General features: G+C 40.2%; 1 protein-coding gene across 7 annotated transcripts in view; it reads right to left on the minus strand.

Annotated features, from left to right (window-relative positions):
- ppp6r3 (protein phosphatase 6, regulatory subunit 3) overlaps positions 1–14,371 on the minus strand; it is a 28,851-nt gene extending 14,480 nt beyond the window's left edge. For 4 of the 7 annotated variants that reach the window (XM_019269869.2, XM_019269868.2, XM_019269867.2 and 1 more), the window contains exons 1-13: positions 14,131–14,369; positions 9,737–9,904; positions 9,378–9,612; positions 7,028–7,214; positions 4,720–4,857; positions 3,629–3,694; positions 3,252–3,364; positions 2,841–2,954; positions 2,239–2,365; positions 1,213–1,365; positions 567–716; positions 398–462; positions 100–215 (exon numbers count right to left, since the gene is read on the minus strand). In XM_019269869.2, coding sequence (XP_019125414.1) covers positions 100–215; positions 398–462; positions 567–716; positions 1,213–1,365; positions 2,239–2,365; positions 2,841–2,954; positions 3,252–3,364; positions 3,629–3,694; positions 4,720–4,857; positions 7,028–7,214; positions 9,378–9,604 — 1,456 coding nt within the window. In that variant the 5' untranslated portion in view covers positions 9,605–9,612; positions 9,737–9,904; positions 14,131–14,369. Of the gene's footprint in view, positions 1–99; positions 216–397; positions 463–566; positions 717–1,212; positions 1,366–2,238; positions 2,366–2,840; positions 2,955–3,251; positions 3,365–3,628; positions 3,695–4,719; positions 4,858–7,027; positions 7,215–9,377; positions 9,613–9,736; positions 9,905–14,130 lie in introns of all 7 variants that reach the window. The other 3 variants (XM_027273058.1, XM_019269866.2, XM_010746532.3) reach the window with 3 other exon arrangements.
- Positions 14,372–18,579: the final 4,208 nt, after the last annotated feature.

Genomic DNA, 18,579 nt, shown 5'->3' on the forward strand with positions numbered 1-18,579 from the left:
TGACAATTTGATAACACTTCATAGAGTCTATCATATGGTGAGACTGAAAGAAGATGAGGACAGAGAGACACCAGGTCTCAGATGGAGGCAATGCCTTACCAGAGATGAGCTGTTGTATCTGTGGTCCATTAGGGCCTTTGTCACAGTTATGAACTATAGAGTTGGCTATTCTGGTGAGGTGACCCATGTAACCTCGTCGCCGACCACCTTCGGCCCTACAACACACACAAAAACATCGTTCAAGTTATTAGTTTGACCACTAAATCCAAGAATCACTCTTACCTAATGGGAACAGTCAGTACTGAGCACAGTAAAGGAGCAAATGGAAACAATAAAACAAAGTTACACCCTGACAAACCTACACATGGTCCCATTTGCAGCAGAGCACAATACTCACTGTTCTTTCTCATTGGAGCTCCAGGCGTCTATGATTCTCTGGATGAACTGGCACTTTTGAAACAGCTGGTGGAGCAAAACACAGCAAAACAGAGAAATACAACTAATTCAGTGTGCCTGCCATGAGGTGCATACTGCTACCGTTAACATATACACAGGTTTAATCTTACATGTTTGATGAGGATGCTCTCCCTTGCATGTTCTTGCTCTGTGTCTGGCTGTGTGTCGGTGGGGGCGGGGGGCATAGCCAGAATCATGGCTGTGCAGATCTCCACCTGAATGTGGAGGAAGTTGTTCCAGATGTATTTGAAATACATATCCTGTGGAGCAGAGCAAAATAATAAAAAATAATGAATGGGTAAAATCATTACGGATGTTTCAAAGTTTGTTAAAGTAACATTTGTTTAGTCCATGCCAGTTTTACCCTCCACTTAAACATTATCATTATTATAAAAAATGAGATGAGTTGCATGGTGCACTGGAACTTTATCACTGAATTATGACATGGACACACACTCACCTTTCATTTGTAGAACTATGTATAAATGTGTCCCATTAAGGCCTAAAACTTGACACTATGGGTTAAGGAGCACTGATGTTATGGATCATTCTGGACCTATGTTGAATCAGATGACGTCTAATATGGGCGTTCTTGTTCACATGCTCAGTATATTTATAGTGTATATCCGGCCCAGTTGAAGACAAAAAATAAAATATTGAGAACAAAAGTGCTGAGAATATGTAATACAATCTTAGATCAAACACCTTTACTGCTGTCAGCAGTGAGAAAAGAAAACCAATGCAGGTTGTACTCACTAGTATGACTCCCAGTGTGTTGAGACTAATAAGTTCTGTGTTGATGCTGTGTGTGTTGCTCTGCAACAGGCTGGCCACCAGTCTGACTACATTGAGTCTGGTGTTACCCACAGGAGGGTCCAGCACCCCCCACGTTGTCTTCATCATGTTCCTCTGTTTGGAGAATGAATCAATGAATGAATAACAAAGGAATGAGTACACAGACACACAATTAATAAATACTTATGCAGTAACTTTTCACAGTGATTCTGTGACTGGAGAAAAAAAAAAAAAAAATCAGAAAAAAAACAGAAGTTTATCCTTCATTTATTCCCAGAGGAAAACTTCAGGTGTTACAGCCTTGATACAGAAACTAGTATGGATTTATAGTCATCTCAAAAGGCATACTGGGTTGTACAGATTTCTAATAATATTATTATTTAAGTGTGTGGCTGTGTCTGTATTTGATGTGTTTCAGATGTTTTTGGGTGTCAACCTTTGGGCAGCACACAGGATAAGGACAGGACATGGAGAGCAGACTACATCATTTGCTGCGTCTTTGTGTGTGTCAAGGGTGTAAAAAGAGCTGCAGGTATGCATGTCTGTTAAGCAGACAGGATGAAGCATGAAGCTTTGGCTGCTTTCACACAGGGATCAGGTTTTTTTTTTTTTTTTTAAGAACAGAACCGCCATGAAACAATCAGAATTTTTACTTTTATTATTTCTCTAGTACACTGCTTTGTTTTTGCCAACGTCTCTCCCTCACTCTCTTTGACCTGGGTAGGAGGGGACAGCTTTGAATGATGCATTTACAACCAGCTATGGACAAATCCTACCTCCTAATCCTAACCCTCCTAGAAAGAAAACAGAATGAAAACATTTCTAAAATAAAACATACTGATTCAAAACAACAAACAAACATCAAAACAGCTGATAGTGTTTTGAACCAAAAAGACTGAAATGAATTATTCAATCAAATTGTCCCAGGTAGATTGCAACATGTTGTTTGTTGTTAAGAAAGTGCTTCTAGCGGTCTGTGTTTTTTACCTTTGGGGGCTCCAGTAGCAGCTGGTGAAAGTCTTTGAGTCGGGGTCTCACAGCCTCCAGGATGCTGTGGTTGACTGAGAATGAAGGGTGGGACATCCCAGGGGGGCACTCCATATGACCCTCGAACCTACAACATGGAATAGCATAATGATCTAGCTTAATAAACACAATCTAGTCATGCCAAATCTTTTGGAGTCACAGACTGAGGGATCTGATATTGAAGCAAACAATATTTACCCTAACTGCCACAAACATTTATGGAAGTACTGGGGGAGGGGCTAGGTAGGCAAGAGATTTGAATGTCTTAATGAATTATTTTGTGGCATTTTTTTATTGTTGGCAACATAACTGATTTTGTTGTAGTAATATTAATCTATGCTACATATATGGGAAAAAAAATGATATAAGATAAAAGATATGATGAAATTAACATAAATCAGTGACTTCAATCATGTACATACAAAAACCGTAACTTGAATTGATTTCTTAACCTCAGTCCATTTAATTTATTATCAGAAATTTTGTCCTAATTTTAGATTTTCATCGTCTACTGTAAAATATCCAATCAAAATATGAAGAGTGGCGGAGGAAGGTATACATACGCTGGTCTCCTTGTCTCGAACAATGTGAGGAGGATCTGGATAACACTGACGATTGCAGATTCATTCTTCTCCTTGTCAAAGATATTAGACAGCAGCTGTTCCACCGTCTCCTGCCTGAAGAGGACAGACATTAGGATGAAGAGAAAGAGGGTCTCAGAGTCTTTTATAGATCTGCCTGTTTGTTTGAAATAGGCAAACATGACAAAAGCCATCATTAGATAAATGTTGTTGCACACTGTGATAAATATAAAGGTGAGCAGATAAATGATAACTGCTTGGTACAGTAAACTCAGGAAGATTTAGTAAACCCTGATACCTTAGTAGTTATCAAAGGTCAGGTCACAGTCAAAAACTGGGGGAAGTAACCAAAGCACTGACTGGAAAAGTTCATGTAGATAAACACATGCATACTTCTCAAGTGTGGCCAAAAGTGGGTCGGGCTCTGAGCAGCCCTGGACCTGGAACATCTGGTCTCTGCTCAGTCTGATGATCTCACACAGTGACTGGGAGGCATTGGAGTGTCTCTGTGTGCACAAAAAGAAGACAGAAGACAAATGACCAAAAATCACATTTCAAATTAGTATATTTAATGCTCCAACCAATCGAATATTCCTGGATATATTTGAATATAATGCTACAGATAGTGACATTCATATTGATGCTGATTAAAAGTGTCTAATAAAATAAAATGGTATCCATCTGCAGCACTCAACAGCTATATGATTTTCTTGCCATTTGGGTATATCCTGGTGGCAAATGGAAGAAACAGTGTAGTATGTGTGACTCACATCCTCATCTTGTGAAGGTTGTACCATGTCTACCAGTCTCTGAATCACCTTCTCCTCGTTCAGCCACTGAGACAGGACAGAGAGAACAAGAGCTTCAATTCAAAAGGGTTGAACGTTTACCAATTTGTAATCACTTCATGAGTAGCATCTAGTCAAATTTATGTCGCAAATTCATCACACTTCATACAGGAACCACCTAATTATTAACTAAATTATGAATTACCCAGATACAGACAGTAAAACTGTGTGCCAAGTGCCAGAAAAAGAGGTGAGGAGGAAAAAAAACATGGCTACCGACTGTCACACACTTTTCACACACTCACTGTTTCATGCAATGTAAAACAAATGTATAACTGATAAGGCAGAAAACGAGGACACTGACAGCACACAGAAAGACAAGAGTCAGCAGGAATCCCACTGGTCACACTTCTGCCAGAGGAGAGAGGGAGAAAGAGTCAGCCTCGCCACTGCCGGTGTCCTCTTGTCAAACATTTGCTTTACACTGGGTGAAAAGGACCATGTGGCCATAAACACTCTCATTTGTGTATCATGATAAATGATCTGGCTATCCTGTTCAATAAGCGTGACTCTTCAGTGAACTGCATCCTTGGCAGAGGTCACAGAGCATTTTCTTGTTCTATCCAGTTATCATTAGGGACTTCAAATGTTGTTTTGTAGTCTGTTCACACTGGTATACGATAATAAAAAAGAACATGAGAAAACAGGCTAATAATGCCCAAACCTATTGTTTTAAAAGTATGACCAGTATGTATGTAGCCATACAAAAACCTGTATGTATGTAAATGTATTCAATGACTTCTGATCTACTGAGTTATGACAGATGGAAAGTATGATTTTATGGCTGCAGTGTATTTCTTCATTGACATTTTATTTAGAAAACACAATTATCAATTAGCTTTTGCCTAGGATACCTTAACATAATAGGTCCTCAACAAATGTTTACTCAGGAGCAAGACCACAGTAAGTGAAATGTCCTTTATTGACGGGTGACGGTCCAGTTTAAACTGCTTGATAAGTATCCAGATGGGAGAGAACAGTTTTAGCACAGCTGAGAGTGTAGAGCTACCCACATTGAGCACGTCTTGTCGTAGCTGTTGTGGTTCGATGCAGGTGAGCATTCTGAGAAGCAGGTCCATGATGGCAGATGTCCCAATGTGTTTGATCATCAAGTCTACAAAGTCCTCCCGCTTACGCAGAAAATCCACTATCTACAAACACAGACATACAAACAAAAGACACACATCTTCAAATCAGTACAGACAATAAACTGCTGGGCTGTGCTACTGCAACTGTTGTTTGGTCAATTCAAGGACAGGCTTTACTTCTGACATTTACAAACAACCAGTCACTATACTGTAACACACATTCCACCTAGATCATAAGCCACACAGGTCCCCTTTAGCTAGAGCGTCTCATGCTCCATGGTGTTATGACAGCATAAGCATTATGAAAAAGTGATATTAGAAATAATATTAACACCTAATGTTCCATCCAAATTGTAAAGGGTAAATGGACTGTACTTATATCTCCTTTCTAGTCTTCTGACCACTCAAAGCGCTTTACACTACATAGGGCTACTCGATTATGGGGGAAAAAAATAAAAATTCACAATTCATTTATTCAGCATTTCTCTCTCTCTCAAAAAACACTTTGTTATTGATTCTTTATGCAAAATATTCAAATTGAAAATAAATTTTGGCTACAAATATGTAGTTTACAGCTGTTTTGCAATGGATAAAGCATTAAATCAATAAAATAAATATACTTTATGGAACATTAAAAAGGCATAGAAAAACATAAATGTATCCAAAATAAACTATGGATCCAGCTGCTCTGCAAATTCTCTATATTTATAGAACAACATAAATATAATAATAAGCAATAAGCATCTTCTTGAAACCCTCACCCTGGACTGTATTAATGGGTTGCATATCTTTAGCTAAGAGATATCCAATGGCAGCTGTTAGGCCCCGTTTACACGTACACAGGTATTTTAAAAAACGGAGACATCTCCCTTCGTTTGTACCGATCTTTTACACGCAAACGGTGAATTTGTCTCTGAAAACAAATCGAGTTTTAGGCAGCTGATGCACCAAAAGTGCGACCAATGTTTACCTTTTGCTATGACGATGATCATGGAAGCAAGCCGCCCATAGGCTTGGCGTAGTTATGATGGCACTCCATGGTGTATTTATGCGGGTTGATGTAAGCGAAAACTTTTTTGAAAACGATGCTATGTGCACGATGTTATTTTGGAAAACGGAGGGAGGGAAATATTCGTTTCTCATCATACCCGGCTATGTGTAAACGTAGCCCAATGTCTTGTGCCTCTCCGAACTTGTCGGATAAGGAGTCACATTAAACAATGTGTCTGTGATCGATGACTGAGTTTGTGTTAACGTCTTGCTGGTTGTGGCACTGGCTTTGTCTTTTTGTTTCTTTATTAATTCGTCGTGAGTGACTTTGTGCTTTTGTTTGAGATGGTTGAATAAATTTGTAGTGTTACCAAGAGGAGCAGCTTTTACCTTGTAGCAAATCTTGCACATTATGTGCTGCTGTTTCTCATCGGATTCTTCTCATTCACTTTCAATCTCACACCAAACGACACACCTTCTCACTCTTCAGCTGCGTGAGGGAGTATGGGCTATCCTGTTAGTCAGCGGGGCCGCGTGAAATGGAATGTATTGCGCATGCGTGTCTCTCAGAACTTGTGTAATGAAAAGTGGAAAATAAATCGTTTAAACTCAATTATATGATTTTTGAGATCGTTTGACAACAAAAATCGAAATCGTGATCAAAATTCGGTTTAATTGGACAGCCCTAACACTACATATCTCATTCACACCGATGGCACAGCCTTCAGGAGAAATTTGGGGTCAGTATCTTGCCTAAGGACACTTCTACATGCAGACTGGAGAAGCTAGGGTCATATCATACTGTAAATAGCCACTTAAGGTTATCATAACACTACTGTATGAGATTCTTACCTTAGGGCATGAGGGCAGTCATAAACTGACCGCCCAAGGATTCTAGGCTTTTTTTGTTGACAGCTCATTCATGACTCTACATGACTTTGCCCCACGACTGTCTGTACATTTGGACAGCCTACACTGGTAAGTGGGCTACAGGAACTACAGCAGCTAAGGATTAAACTTCCATGGTGAGGAAGAAACCATCATTAACTGGTAAGCTAAAGTAAAGTATGGTAGCTAGCAGAACTGAACTGGTTTGTTGTTATGCACCAATTTACCAAGGCACGTTCCTTCTATGTAAAAACCTGTTTGGTACCAAATATGATTCTGATCCTAAACACTATTATGTTATGTTAGATGACCATTGACTATTCTCTCACATACAACCCCTTCTTCATCGACGTACCTGTTCAGGCTTTCGTCCTATAAGGATGGACAAGACCTTGGAGAAAAAGCTGGCCAGGAGAGGGTTGAGAGGCGGCTCATTCTGGAGGAAGCCATAAAGTTTCATCAGCAGTTTTTCATCTTCCCCCAGTCTGTCGTTGATCTGGCCAACATCTGATGTAAGCAGCTCACAGGATATGTTGGGATACCTGGGAGAGAGAAAAGGCTGTTCTTTAGATTCTTCCAATACGTCACTTAGAATAATGTGACATAATGTTTAAACTGGAAGAGCAGACACTATATACTGTAGATTCTTCATGATAGAAGAAAGAGGTTTCATACTATGACAACTACCATAAGCTGCTAATAGAGGCCAGGAAGCATGACAAAGACTGTAAGAATAATGTTACACTGCAAGATTAGAACTTTGATGGATCTCTTTGAGCTATGAGATACCCAATGTGATGTTGTAAACAAATTTGTTCTTCCATTATGATTATAAACCAAAAGGCTATACATGTGTGTGTGGGTAAAAGAACAGCAGGATAAGGTTCCGTTAGTTTCAGTTTAAAAAGAAGTTCTGATGGGACAAGGAACACACATTTCTCACTTTTCACTGCAGTGCATTACAAACACTACTTCTCATAAGACCATTCAAATAGCCTGTTTCACTTAACAGCCAATGAGCACAGTATCCTGCTGCATCACACTGCTGCTCCAGCACAGCTACGCTATTTTGGCCTGTGTGTGTGAGAAGAGATGGAGGAAGGCAAACATCAAAACCAGATTCTCCTCCTTTTATTGACCAGGAGTCATTTCCAAGTACAACTCCACGTTAACTATTAGCTAAGATAAAGAGCAGCACATTTATAGAGCAAACTTATTTTTGCCTGTAAGATAAATGTTGGTAAAACAACTTGAAATGATATTAGAAAATGTGTCTGCTAGATGAAACCACACCATGTCACTTTATACAACTAGAGATAGGATTCAAGAAGTGCTTTAAGTTAAGACTTGGTTCCATCAGAAGTGTGTGTGCCTTTTCTGACTGCTGCAACAATGATGTTTAAACACAGAGGAGTCATGGTGGAGGAAGAGATGGATTTAGAAACCAGAAATATGCTCAACATCTTTCTACACAATATGACGTTAATTCAGGAACATTATGACACTGACTAGGGTAAATATACTATATAATATTAGTGACAAACAGGCAGAAAATCGGACTGAAAACAAACCTGCTGTAGCTAGCTTGACTCACCCATCAGCTCCCCCTTTTCTGCTACTCTGTTTCTACACTGTGTTCTGACTGTGGTAGGACAACATAAACAGTTGCAATGACACTGAAAACCTGTATCAATTCTGAGGGACTATGAGTTAACAGTTGGAGTCGAACATAGAGGATGTATTACGTGGAGCTCTGGTGTCTGTGTTTTTCTTGCAGTTGGCTTGGAAAACAATAGCCAGCGATGGTGCTGATACAGTGAGTTGTGAACTGTAGTTTCCCCATAAACACATCATCCTCTCTGGCTGTCTCCTGCCTGGCCTGCTGCTGCTCAGGATCACTCCTCCTCTGGAACTGCTCTTTGCTGCAGGCGGCTAGATACAACTACAACTTACCTTCAGCTCCAACAATTCAGCATTTGTTTTGAGAGTGGACCGGAGAGAGAAAGAGATTGACCACAGGTTCAGACCAGCCAGCACTGACACCTGGCCTGTCCAGTCAGTGTGTCACAACCCACTCCATCAGCTCCACTGCTGGCTGTTTGTTTTATGAAACAACCGCAAGAAAAACACAGACACAAGCAGAGACGCACATAATACAGCCTCTATGCTCTAATCAAACTTAACTATGGCTCCCGACGAGGAGTGACTAATATTAAGGTGGGTGTGGTTTCACCTAATAGGTACATGCATTAAAGATTGAACTTAATATGCGGTTTGTTCCATTGTGCTGATCTTGAATACAAATAACAATAGCACAAGTTTTCACCTCTACATGTCTCTTGGCATCCATTTATTATATCCTATAGAAAGCACAGCAACACATTGTTTTCTTGTGTGGTAAAATGGCATGGTCTTTAACTTTGTCATTAGTGAAATTTGCTCATATTTATTTAGACACAGATTTATTAGTTATCAAATGCTTTGAGGTCCTCAGATGTGGAAACACAGTTTCCTTCTTGAACAATGACTGTGATGATAAGGCCACAAATGAAATGCTTTAGACTGCATCAGACTGCTCAAAGTTTGACTCTGCCTTCTGTGAATGTGTACAACCATTAACAGCACAGACAGTCATAACAGCTAAATAAATGTATTACAGCACAGAGAGAGACGTAAAGGTTAGAAAGGTGTCAAGCTTCTCTTACTTGTATTTAACCTTCTCCTCAACATCAGTACTGGGTTCCTGTGTGATGAAGGTAACCAGGTCCTCCATGCACTGTGGTCTCAGCAGGAAGTCCACCAGTTTGTGGTTCTGGGCCTTGCACTCTTGCAAGACGTCGTCCTCATCCATCACCTCCGTCAACGTCACATCCTCCTTCTCTAACAGCGTATCAATATGGGATGTGGTGTGGAGGTCAAATTTCCAAAACATGTTGAACTCTAAAAAAAAAAAAAGTTATTGTGCAAATGTCACCAACACGTCATTAAAATAAACACAAAACAACTCTTTCATCATATTATGACTAAGCTAATTAATGAGTCATTACCAGGTCCTTCTTCCTACCTGTGAGTATGTTGGAGTCCAGACGGTGGAGCTCAGGTTATAAAGAGGTGTGTTCTAGTCTTTGGGAGTTGTGGCCCATTCCAGGCTAGCCGGACGGACAGACAGGCAGGCAGAGAGCGGTGATGGACAGACTGACAAACACACATACAGCAGTTCAACAGCACACACCTGTGATAAAGACACAGAAACAGGTGATGTTAAAGAAATATAGCACTGCTTTTATATCATAGCAATTACAAAGATTACTTGTAATTAGAAAAAATATAAGGAGGTCATTTTTAGTCACCTAATACTTTTAGAATTAAGATATCATGCACTCATTAAAATATATATATACAGTTATACATCCGTTCAAATCACTGATTAAAAGCTTTATTACATTAATCAAACATTATCTCAACCATGTCTCTGTCTGTAAGCTTAAGAACATTCAAACTGAAATTTAGACTCAGATGTGGAAGCTAGTAAGGAAAATAAACCGGGCTGTGCTCGTTTTGAGCTCATGGAGGTTCACCGTCTTCAACATACATACATATTGCCCTTTTAATATAGCTCATATTTCTGAGGTGGGCCTTTCTCATTTGCCAAAAATCAAGCAGCATTGATGGGAAATGAAGCCAATGTGGAAAATCCCCCCTCAGGTCCACCGATGAAATTTGGATTTTTAATTTATTTAGATTAGCCAGGAGGTGAAAAAAGCAGTACATCCAACAAGGCCGCAGCCAGCGTAGCATATTTTCAGTTTCAGAGCAGCATTTCAGAAACTGGATGGATGAATAGATGGATGGATGGATGGATGGATGGATGGATGGATGGATAGACTGACAGACAGATAAAAGTGATATAGAAGAATGAGATGATACCAATAGACTGCAGCAAATATGTTGAATGAACAGAACAGACCTTGAACACTAAAATCTGACTGATATCATTTGACAACAAACTGGAAATGAACTAACAAGATGAGACAACCCTCTGCTCTAAACACAGGCATTCTAGATACTGATGGATGGCAGTCATCAAAAGTGCACTCTCATGTGGAGCTTTGGCTCTGTTGCCTGGTTATTAGTCCAGTCTTCACATTATGAGACAATTTCAAACATAGAGTTCTATTATACTATGGTTTGACGAATACTTGATGATGATTTTTATCGGAGAGGTGTGCATCTGTATTCAACATTTAATCAACAGTCAATGTCAATGCATGGCTTTCCATCTTGCATTAGTTTAAAGCTGTAACTAAATCATGACTGAAAGATGTACAGCTATGGGGAGTGCCATTAGGCCCATATATGGTCTGGACTGGTCACACGGAGGCTGCTGCTGGAGTTTCATTTCATATGCATGCACATATAAACACATGTTCATGTGCAATGCAGTTATCTTTTGCAAGCTGCAGTTTAAGAAGACTGTTGGTGTTTTTCAAACGTTTGAAAGAGTTCAAAACAGACAGAGCAGATGCACTGCCCAGCTAACTTGGGTTAGCAAGACACACAGACCACAGAGTGATGACGTGCAAGCATGGACTGAACTTTACTGTTATTTACTGACATCAAACTTGGACAGGAGAGAACACAAGTTCACCTGATAGCTCTTCCCACAATTCAATCTCACAGTGTTTGTTTGTTCATTTCTTTCGTTGACCAGAAGGATAGTTCAACTTCATCCTCTCATCCAATTTACAAACACTGAAAGTCGCTTTGACACCCTTTGTGGTAGGGTCATTTGCAGGCCTCTACACAACCTTCATAGTGAGTGTTTAGGGCCACCTGGCTCTGCATGGTGACAGAAGAGCATAGGCTTGCACACGCAATAAGTACCATAAACATGTAACGTGGTAAAAACAAACATTTAACATAAACAGGAATCAAAATTCTTAGAAATGTTGAGTGCAATAAGAATTTAAACACCAATATCAAATAATGTAGCAGCTGAAACAGAAATACAGAAGTCCACAAGCAGTATATGAAGAAGTCATTTGGTAACTTGATTGTGGCTTGTGACATTTAAGTTCCTGTCTGGAAATCACTACGTTGTTAATAAAGTTTAAAAGGGGGGAAAGTTAGAGCAGTGGGTCCAAGTGTCCAAGTGTAATCTGACTGCACAATAGAGCTGCAATGATTAGTCGATTAGTCACGATTATGTCGACGAACAAGATCGTCGACAACTAATTTAGTACTCGACGCTTCGTTTTTTTTGTTTTTGTTTTTTTAAACTTTGCTTTTCTCTCAAAACTGTGGCTGCAGCTTCAACTGCCGCATCTACCTTTCTGTCACACACACACACACACACACACGCAGTAGTGGTAATCGGCATCAGGCCTGACTGTACCGTAAATGATACCATAACACAGACCCTCCAGAAATTCACAATGTTGCGATTTGCAACTTCAGTGAATCCCCGTGAATTCAGGGCGGTGTTGCAATTTTATCACCAATCACCGCAATTTTTCCGCATCTTCCGCGCAGTCTGCCCGGGGGATTCAACTCAGCGGGTTAGGGACGGCCGCACGATGTGGGAGGATCCCCTCGTGGGACGATCCCTTCGTGGGACCTCTCCCCGGCGCTGACTGGCCTCCGCCGGGCGCATTTCCTCTGCGGTGGCTCTGGGTCGGCATGGAAAGAGTCTGGGGTGAAGGTGGATCCGATTAGTCGACTAATCGAATAAATAATCAGTGATTTGTCGACTATCAAAATAATCGTTTGTGGCAGCCCTACTGCACAACAAATCCAACTGGTTTCCCTTCTAGTGTTAGAATGACTTGAGAACAAGGTTCAGTCTGCAACTGGTATAACTGCCCAAGAAAAACAGTGGAGCACCAGGATACTGAGGAATATAGCAGTATTATCCTCAGATACCAGCCCTCCACCGAGCCTGGTGTTAGCACCTGGGGATATAAATACAGCTGACAACAACAGGAAGAAATTCACAGGGGACACTGCAGGGATGCTGGCACAGCGCTTAAAAGTGAAGTGAAGTAAGTAAAGTGTGGAGGTCTGAGACCCAGCCAGCATCTCCAGGACAGGACAGCAGTGGACTCTGCACCGCCGCCTGCTCAGCTGTGGTGCATGAAGACCATGATTTCTCAGCAGGCCTAGTACTGAACTGATGAATTTGTTAGTTTGACATTTTATGATGCAAAATGCAAAAAGGACATGTTGTTAGTGTTTGAAATGTGTCTGTTTACATGGTGAACAGGCTGCTTTATAATTCTATCCATTAAGGAGGTGTCTGTTACATATGTATGACATGTTTGTTGGTCACTACCTTTAAGCATGAGTCTAATGGTGTGTGGCTGAACTGACCTGAATAAATAGATGGGCCCCTTATCAGATACCAGATCCCACTATTTTGGTCAGTGACAGTTCAACATCTGATCCCAGTATCGGATCATACATCCTTACCACTGCAGTTATAAAGGACATACATAAATCATACAAAGTCTTAACAACCCAAACCAAGTTATAGAGTTTGTCCCTCTATAATGGTGACGTGAACACCGCAGTATAACACGGGAGACATAAAGCAAAAGGCCAAAAGCAATTAAAGGAAAACAAAGGTTACGTCATTTAGAGTTTCAGTCCACCGAAATCCAAAATAAACCCTTCTGTACTGTAACCAGCAACCGACAGTTCAGATACGTTTGACCGTTACGTTCTCATCGTACTTTGCTCACGGAAAAAACAAAAAACAAAAAAAAAACAATAGCGCTTTCCTTTAAGCAATACAATTCAGAGCCATCAGCCTGAGCCTGTCTCAAATAGAAACGTTCGTTATAACCATCAGGTACACCAGTTTCCACCATTCGCTCGCAAATTCAACGATCCTGGGGAAAAAACCATGATGGCCGTGTGATGTTCAGCTGAATAAACCGAACGTCTGACGCTAGCGCTCATTTCAGCTGAGCGTGTCACACAAACAGCAGTAGAAAATTCAAGGCATTATCTGCTTTATACTCGGTAACGCTGGCTAACGTTGTTTGCTGTCGATACACTACGTTCGCACTAACTCAGAGCGTTTATATAGCAGGGCCCAAAACAGCAACACACCGGCTCGGGCAGGCTGGCTAACGCCACTAGCTCTCGATAGCTATTGTTAGCTAACTCGGTCACCTAAAATCCTGATCGAACTTGTGGACTGCGTCAGATTAAGCAGCATGTGAGAGCCGGATGCGAACATGAAGTGGCTGACTAAATACCGCTATGGTTTCACCATCCCTAATAACACTGCGATGTAACGTTAGCGTTAGCCCTGCCCTAGCGAGAAATCCAGCAGAGTGTGTGACAGCGCAGTGAACAGGCCGAGCATGCTAAGCAGCTAACGTTAGCCGGCTGTCTGAAGCCTGCTGGCTAACCGTCTCTTCAGCACCGAGTGCGGGCAGCCAGTGTACCTACCGACAGACAGCGGCAAGCGGCGAGTCTCCAGCATGTAGCTTATCTTGCCATTAGTCCAAGGCTTTATTAAAACGAACGCGGGGATAAGACGGAATCCCGACAAGGAAAAGAAAGCGTTTAAAACTGCTTCTGACAGGCGCGAAAAGGTAGATCATCGGAGAGCACTTTTCAAGATGGCGGTTCCGTCAACTTCAGCGACCCCTTCCCCCACCACAGCCACAGCGCCTGTCACTCAAACGCTCACAGCGAAACTATTGGTTGTAATTCCATCGCTCAAAGCAGGCCTCGAGATTCGATTGGCTCCGCAGCGTGTCACTTCAGTACGTCCGTCAGTTAGAGTTTTAACTTTCTGTGGCCCGGACTAGCGAAGTTTATACTGTTGTGTCACTGTGTGTGATTACTGAAACGCTTGTGCTAAGAGCAGAAGTCGAAAATGTATTTTTGTGCACGTGATGTGTCACATAATCATATTTGGGTAAAAAAACAGCCTAATGTAACACATTAACCCCGCTCCCATATTTCCTTTGTAGTATAAATCGAACATCCTCTGACAGTACGAGCACGCCTTTGGCTCGTCGAGAAACGCCCAGTTTACTGAAGGCGGTGGATCAAAGATAAATATATAACATTCTGACCATATATTTTTGACCTTTGGCTTCGTCTCGAAAACAAAAGCAAAAGCGAGGTTTACTAGACAATGCTTAATCTCTTCTCTTGATGACAACTCAAAACCATCCGTTAACTGTTTTTGTGGTCTGAAATACTTTTAAAATGCTCAAGTATTATTTTTGAAATGTTTGTCATTTATATCAAAGTTTTTTCTTTTAACAATACAATGATCCATGCTCCTCAACACGACCTACTGTGCATCATTTGTTATGCTCAAACACAAATGTGTGTTTTCCATCACCTACATTTACAGAATCAGAATCACTTTAATTCGCCAGGTATGGGAACACACAGGAGGAATTTGACTCTGGCTACACTTTGCTCTCATAGTACAAACATATATAGACATGAACAAAAACTATGTAGATATAAAAATGTAAATGCTTGTATGAGTATAGTATGCTTGTATGTATAGTGTGAAAAGAAGTTCAACAGTTAAAAACAGGTCAGAGTTGAATTAATACTTAACACTGATCACTGCCAAGTTGAGATATTAATACAGGATTTAACATAAATTTGGACAAATCAATACATGTAAATGTAAATGAAAAGTTGTGATAATATACTGAATATATTTATTATTATTAACAATTTCTTACAAGCAGTTTTTGACTGAGTTACTTTTCTGGGTGTGTCATTTTCACATTTCAAGTTCCAAAAAGGTTCTATTGGCAGTAAATGTGTGCATTTCAAGGATCATCAGGGGTTGCACATGTGGCTGAAAAATGTCCAAAGCATCTTTTTAGTTGGCTTTGAGTGCTGGTGTTGCTATTTCATATAGAAAGTAGCGAGAGGAAGGAAGCCAATATGGCACTGGTGTGCACATAGGCAAGGGGCCTACAGAACATGAAATGAGGTAAGACTCTTTCGCTTACTGAGTTATACATACACAAAATTCTATACATGCACATCACACATTCTCCTCAAGTATAAGGGCGAATATAGATATATAAAATGTATCATATCTATTGCATCTCATCAGAGTATAAAACATTCAATATATGCAGTAAAACAATGAAAACTCATAAAGCAGAACCCCAAATGAAATAATAGCATACTGTCTGTACAGAAACAAAATTTATATATCAGGAGTTAGCTTTTACTGCTCAATTTTAAAGATCCAGTGTCTAAGATTTAGTCTAATGGCAGAAATGGAATAAAATATTTAATATGTTTTCATTAGTGTATAATCACCTGAATTTGTATTTATTTATCTATTTTAGCTCTTTATATCTACAGAGAGAGTGGGTCCTCTTCCATAGAGTCCACCATGTTACATTGTACAGTAGCAGAGCAGACAAACTAAACACTGGCTCTAGAGAGGGCCTTTTGCTTTTCATGTGAATTTCACAGCCAGGTCTTTTCCTACATGTATGGAAGGAGACAGAGACGGACTGGGACAAAAAATCGGCCCTGGCATTTTGGACCAGACCGGCCCACAACATTTGATAACACACCTTTTCAGTCTTTTCGGTGCAACTGTGCAGGTCTTTAAAACAACATACCTTGAGCCATGCAATGACTTAAATACTTCCAAACTTGTCATTTATTAACACTATACTACTACTATAACACTACTATTTAATACACTGCACCACTCAATCACAGTAATGAATCTGAAGGCAGCATTCATCCTATTGGGTGTGTATATGTGTTTCAGGGAGGAAGAAAAGAGAAAGAGAAAGAGAAAGAATAGTGATGAGAAATGATGTCAAAATTAACGCGTTAATTTTGTCGATTAATTTTAAAGAATTAACGCGTTAAAAAAAATTAACGCAATTAACGCGGTTTTGTTTACTTCCGGTGGCGGCCGCCATTTTGGATGTGGCAAAGTAGAGCTTTGTTTCCCAGATACAGGGCCGGTCCTAGCTATGGGCAATGTGGGCGGCCGCCCCGGGCGCATTCTCCGTGGGGGGGCCCAGGGCGCAAATGTGGCCAGGACCGGCACTGTATATTAGTGTGTGTGTGTGTGTGTGTGTGTGATGGGTGTATAAGAGCATTAACTTAAAGCCCTCACGGAGACTGCGCCCTGGGCGGTCGCCCACATTGCCCACAGCTAAAACGGCCCTGCTTGTTTTAGTTTACGGGCAGATCTGCCACATCCAGTATGGCGGACACGTTAACGCATCGCGCAACGGACCAACCTGCTCAATGAGGCGTCTATGTATATATTGTCTTGATCTATCCTAACTAAAGGAGAGTCTGTATATATGTCTATGATCTATCCTAACTAAAGGAGGGTCTATATGTCTATGATCTATCCTAACTAAAGGAGAGTCTGTATATATGTCTATGATCTATCCTAACTAAAGGAGAGTCTATGTATATATGTCTATGATCTATCCTAACTAAAGGAGAGTCTATGGCGGAAAGATGGATAAGGACGGACTTTCAGGGGGAACATTTCATTTTAAAAAGTTGCCCGACGGCTCGTTGGACAAAAACAAGGCAATTTGCACAGTTTGCAAATCCGAATTTAAATTCCACAGAAGTAACACGACTTTAACACATCACCTCAAAGCAAAACACCCAGTCTACACTACAGGAGTGTGGCACTCGTCAGTATGTTTCCTCATTCTGGCTTTTTTCTATTTGCACTGTGCATATGTGCACCTTAAGCCAATAAAATGAATGAATTTAAATATACTTTCTCTGTGTTTATTCTACATTAATTTGATCATTTTACATAAATAAATATTCATTATAAGCTTCAGTCTCAGAAAAATGCAATTCATTTATTGATACATTTATTGATAGATTAATCGCGATTAATTACAGAAATTTTTGCGATTAATTAGTTAATTTTTTTTAATCGATTGACAGCCCTAATATATATATGTGTGTGTGTGTGTGTGTGTGTGTGTGTGTATGTATGTACACGTTAGTGCTCTTTATTCAGAAAACCCTCATGTCACATCTACATTTCAGGATCTGGTTATTATAGACACAGATTAAATGTTAAATATAAATATTTCAATATTTATCATCACAGTAACAGTGTTACACACATTAGTAGCTGTAAACACTCAGCATTAGAAAAATACATACGTTGGTTTGGTGCTTACATAAGGAGTAAACATTTATAATCATCACTTTAAAAGTTACATACGTTGTTTTTGGTGCCTGTTTGTTTCCCAGATATATTAGTGTGTGTGTGTGAATGGGTGTATAAGAGACATTAACTTAAAGAACTTTGTAGAAAGGCGCTTTATGAAGTTCAGTCCATTTCCTTGTATTAGTTTACGGGCAGATCTGCCCGAACCAATATGGCGGCGCCGTTTACGTATCGCGACCAACGACCAACCCGCTCAATGCGGCGTCTATGTATATATGTCTATGGGTGGTAAGGAAACAAAGTGAGGTGTGGGAGAGTATTCAGTTGGTTCCAAATCACTGCTAGGTGCCACTAAATTTTACACACTGGACCTTTAAGACAAAGGTATCAAACAACATCAAAATGTATCTTGACAAATGAAGGCTAACAAAAATATATAATAAAAGATAATAAAGAGAAACAAGAATGGATTACGAAATAAATGGACAAAAAAATGACTCATCTGAGGGCATGAATTTGAATTTGAGAGATGTTACTGTGCAGAGTACACCGTGACAGTGAGCCAGCCAAAACATACTCAGTACTATTATATACTACTAACTATTCTTATTATGAATATTTCATCTTCGTAGATCTCGTGAAACGCGTAAATACTCTAATCAGAAATTAATTTATTTGGCTGATGCTTTTATCCAAAGCATCCGGCTTTCCTTGAGACACCTGAA

This window comes from Larimichthys crocea, chromosome XXI, assembly GCF_000972845.2.
Source record: "Larimichthys crocea isolate SSNF chromosome XXI, L_crocea_2.0, whole genome shotgun sequence".
Classification (NCBI taxonomy): Eukaryota; Metazoa; Chordata; class Actinopteri; family Sciaenidae; genus Larimichthys; species Larimichthys crocea.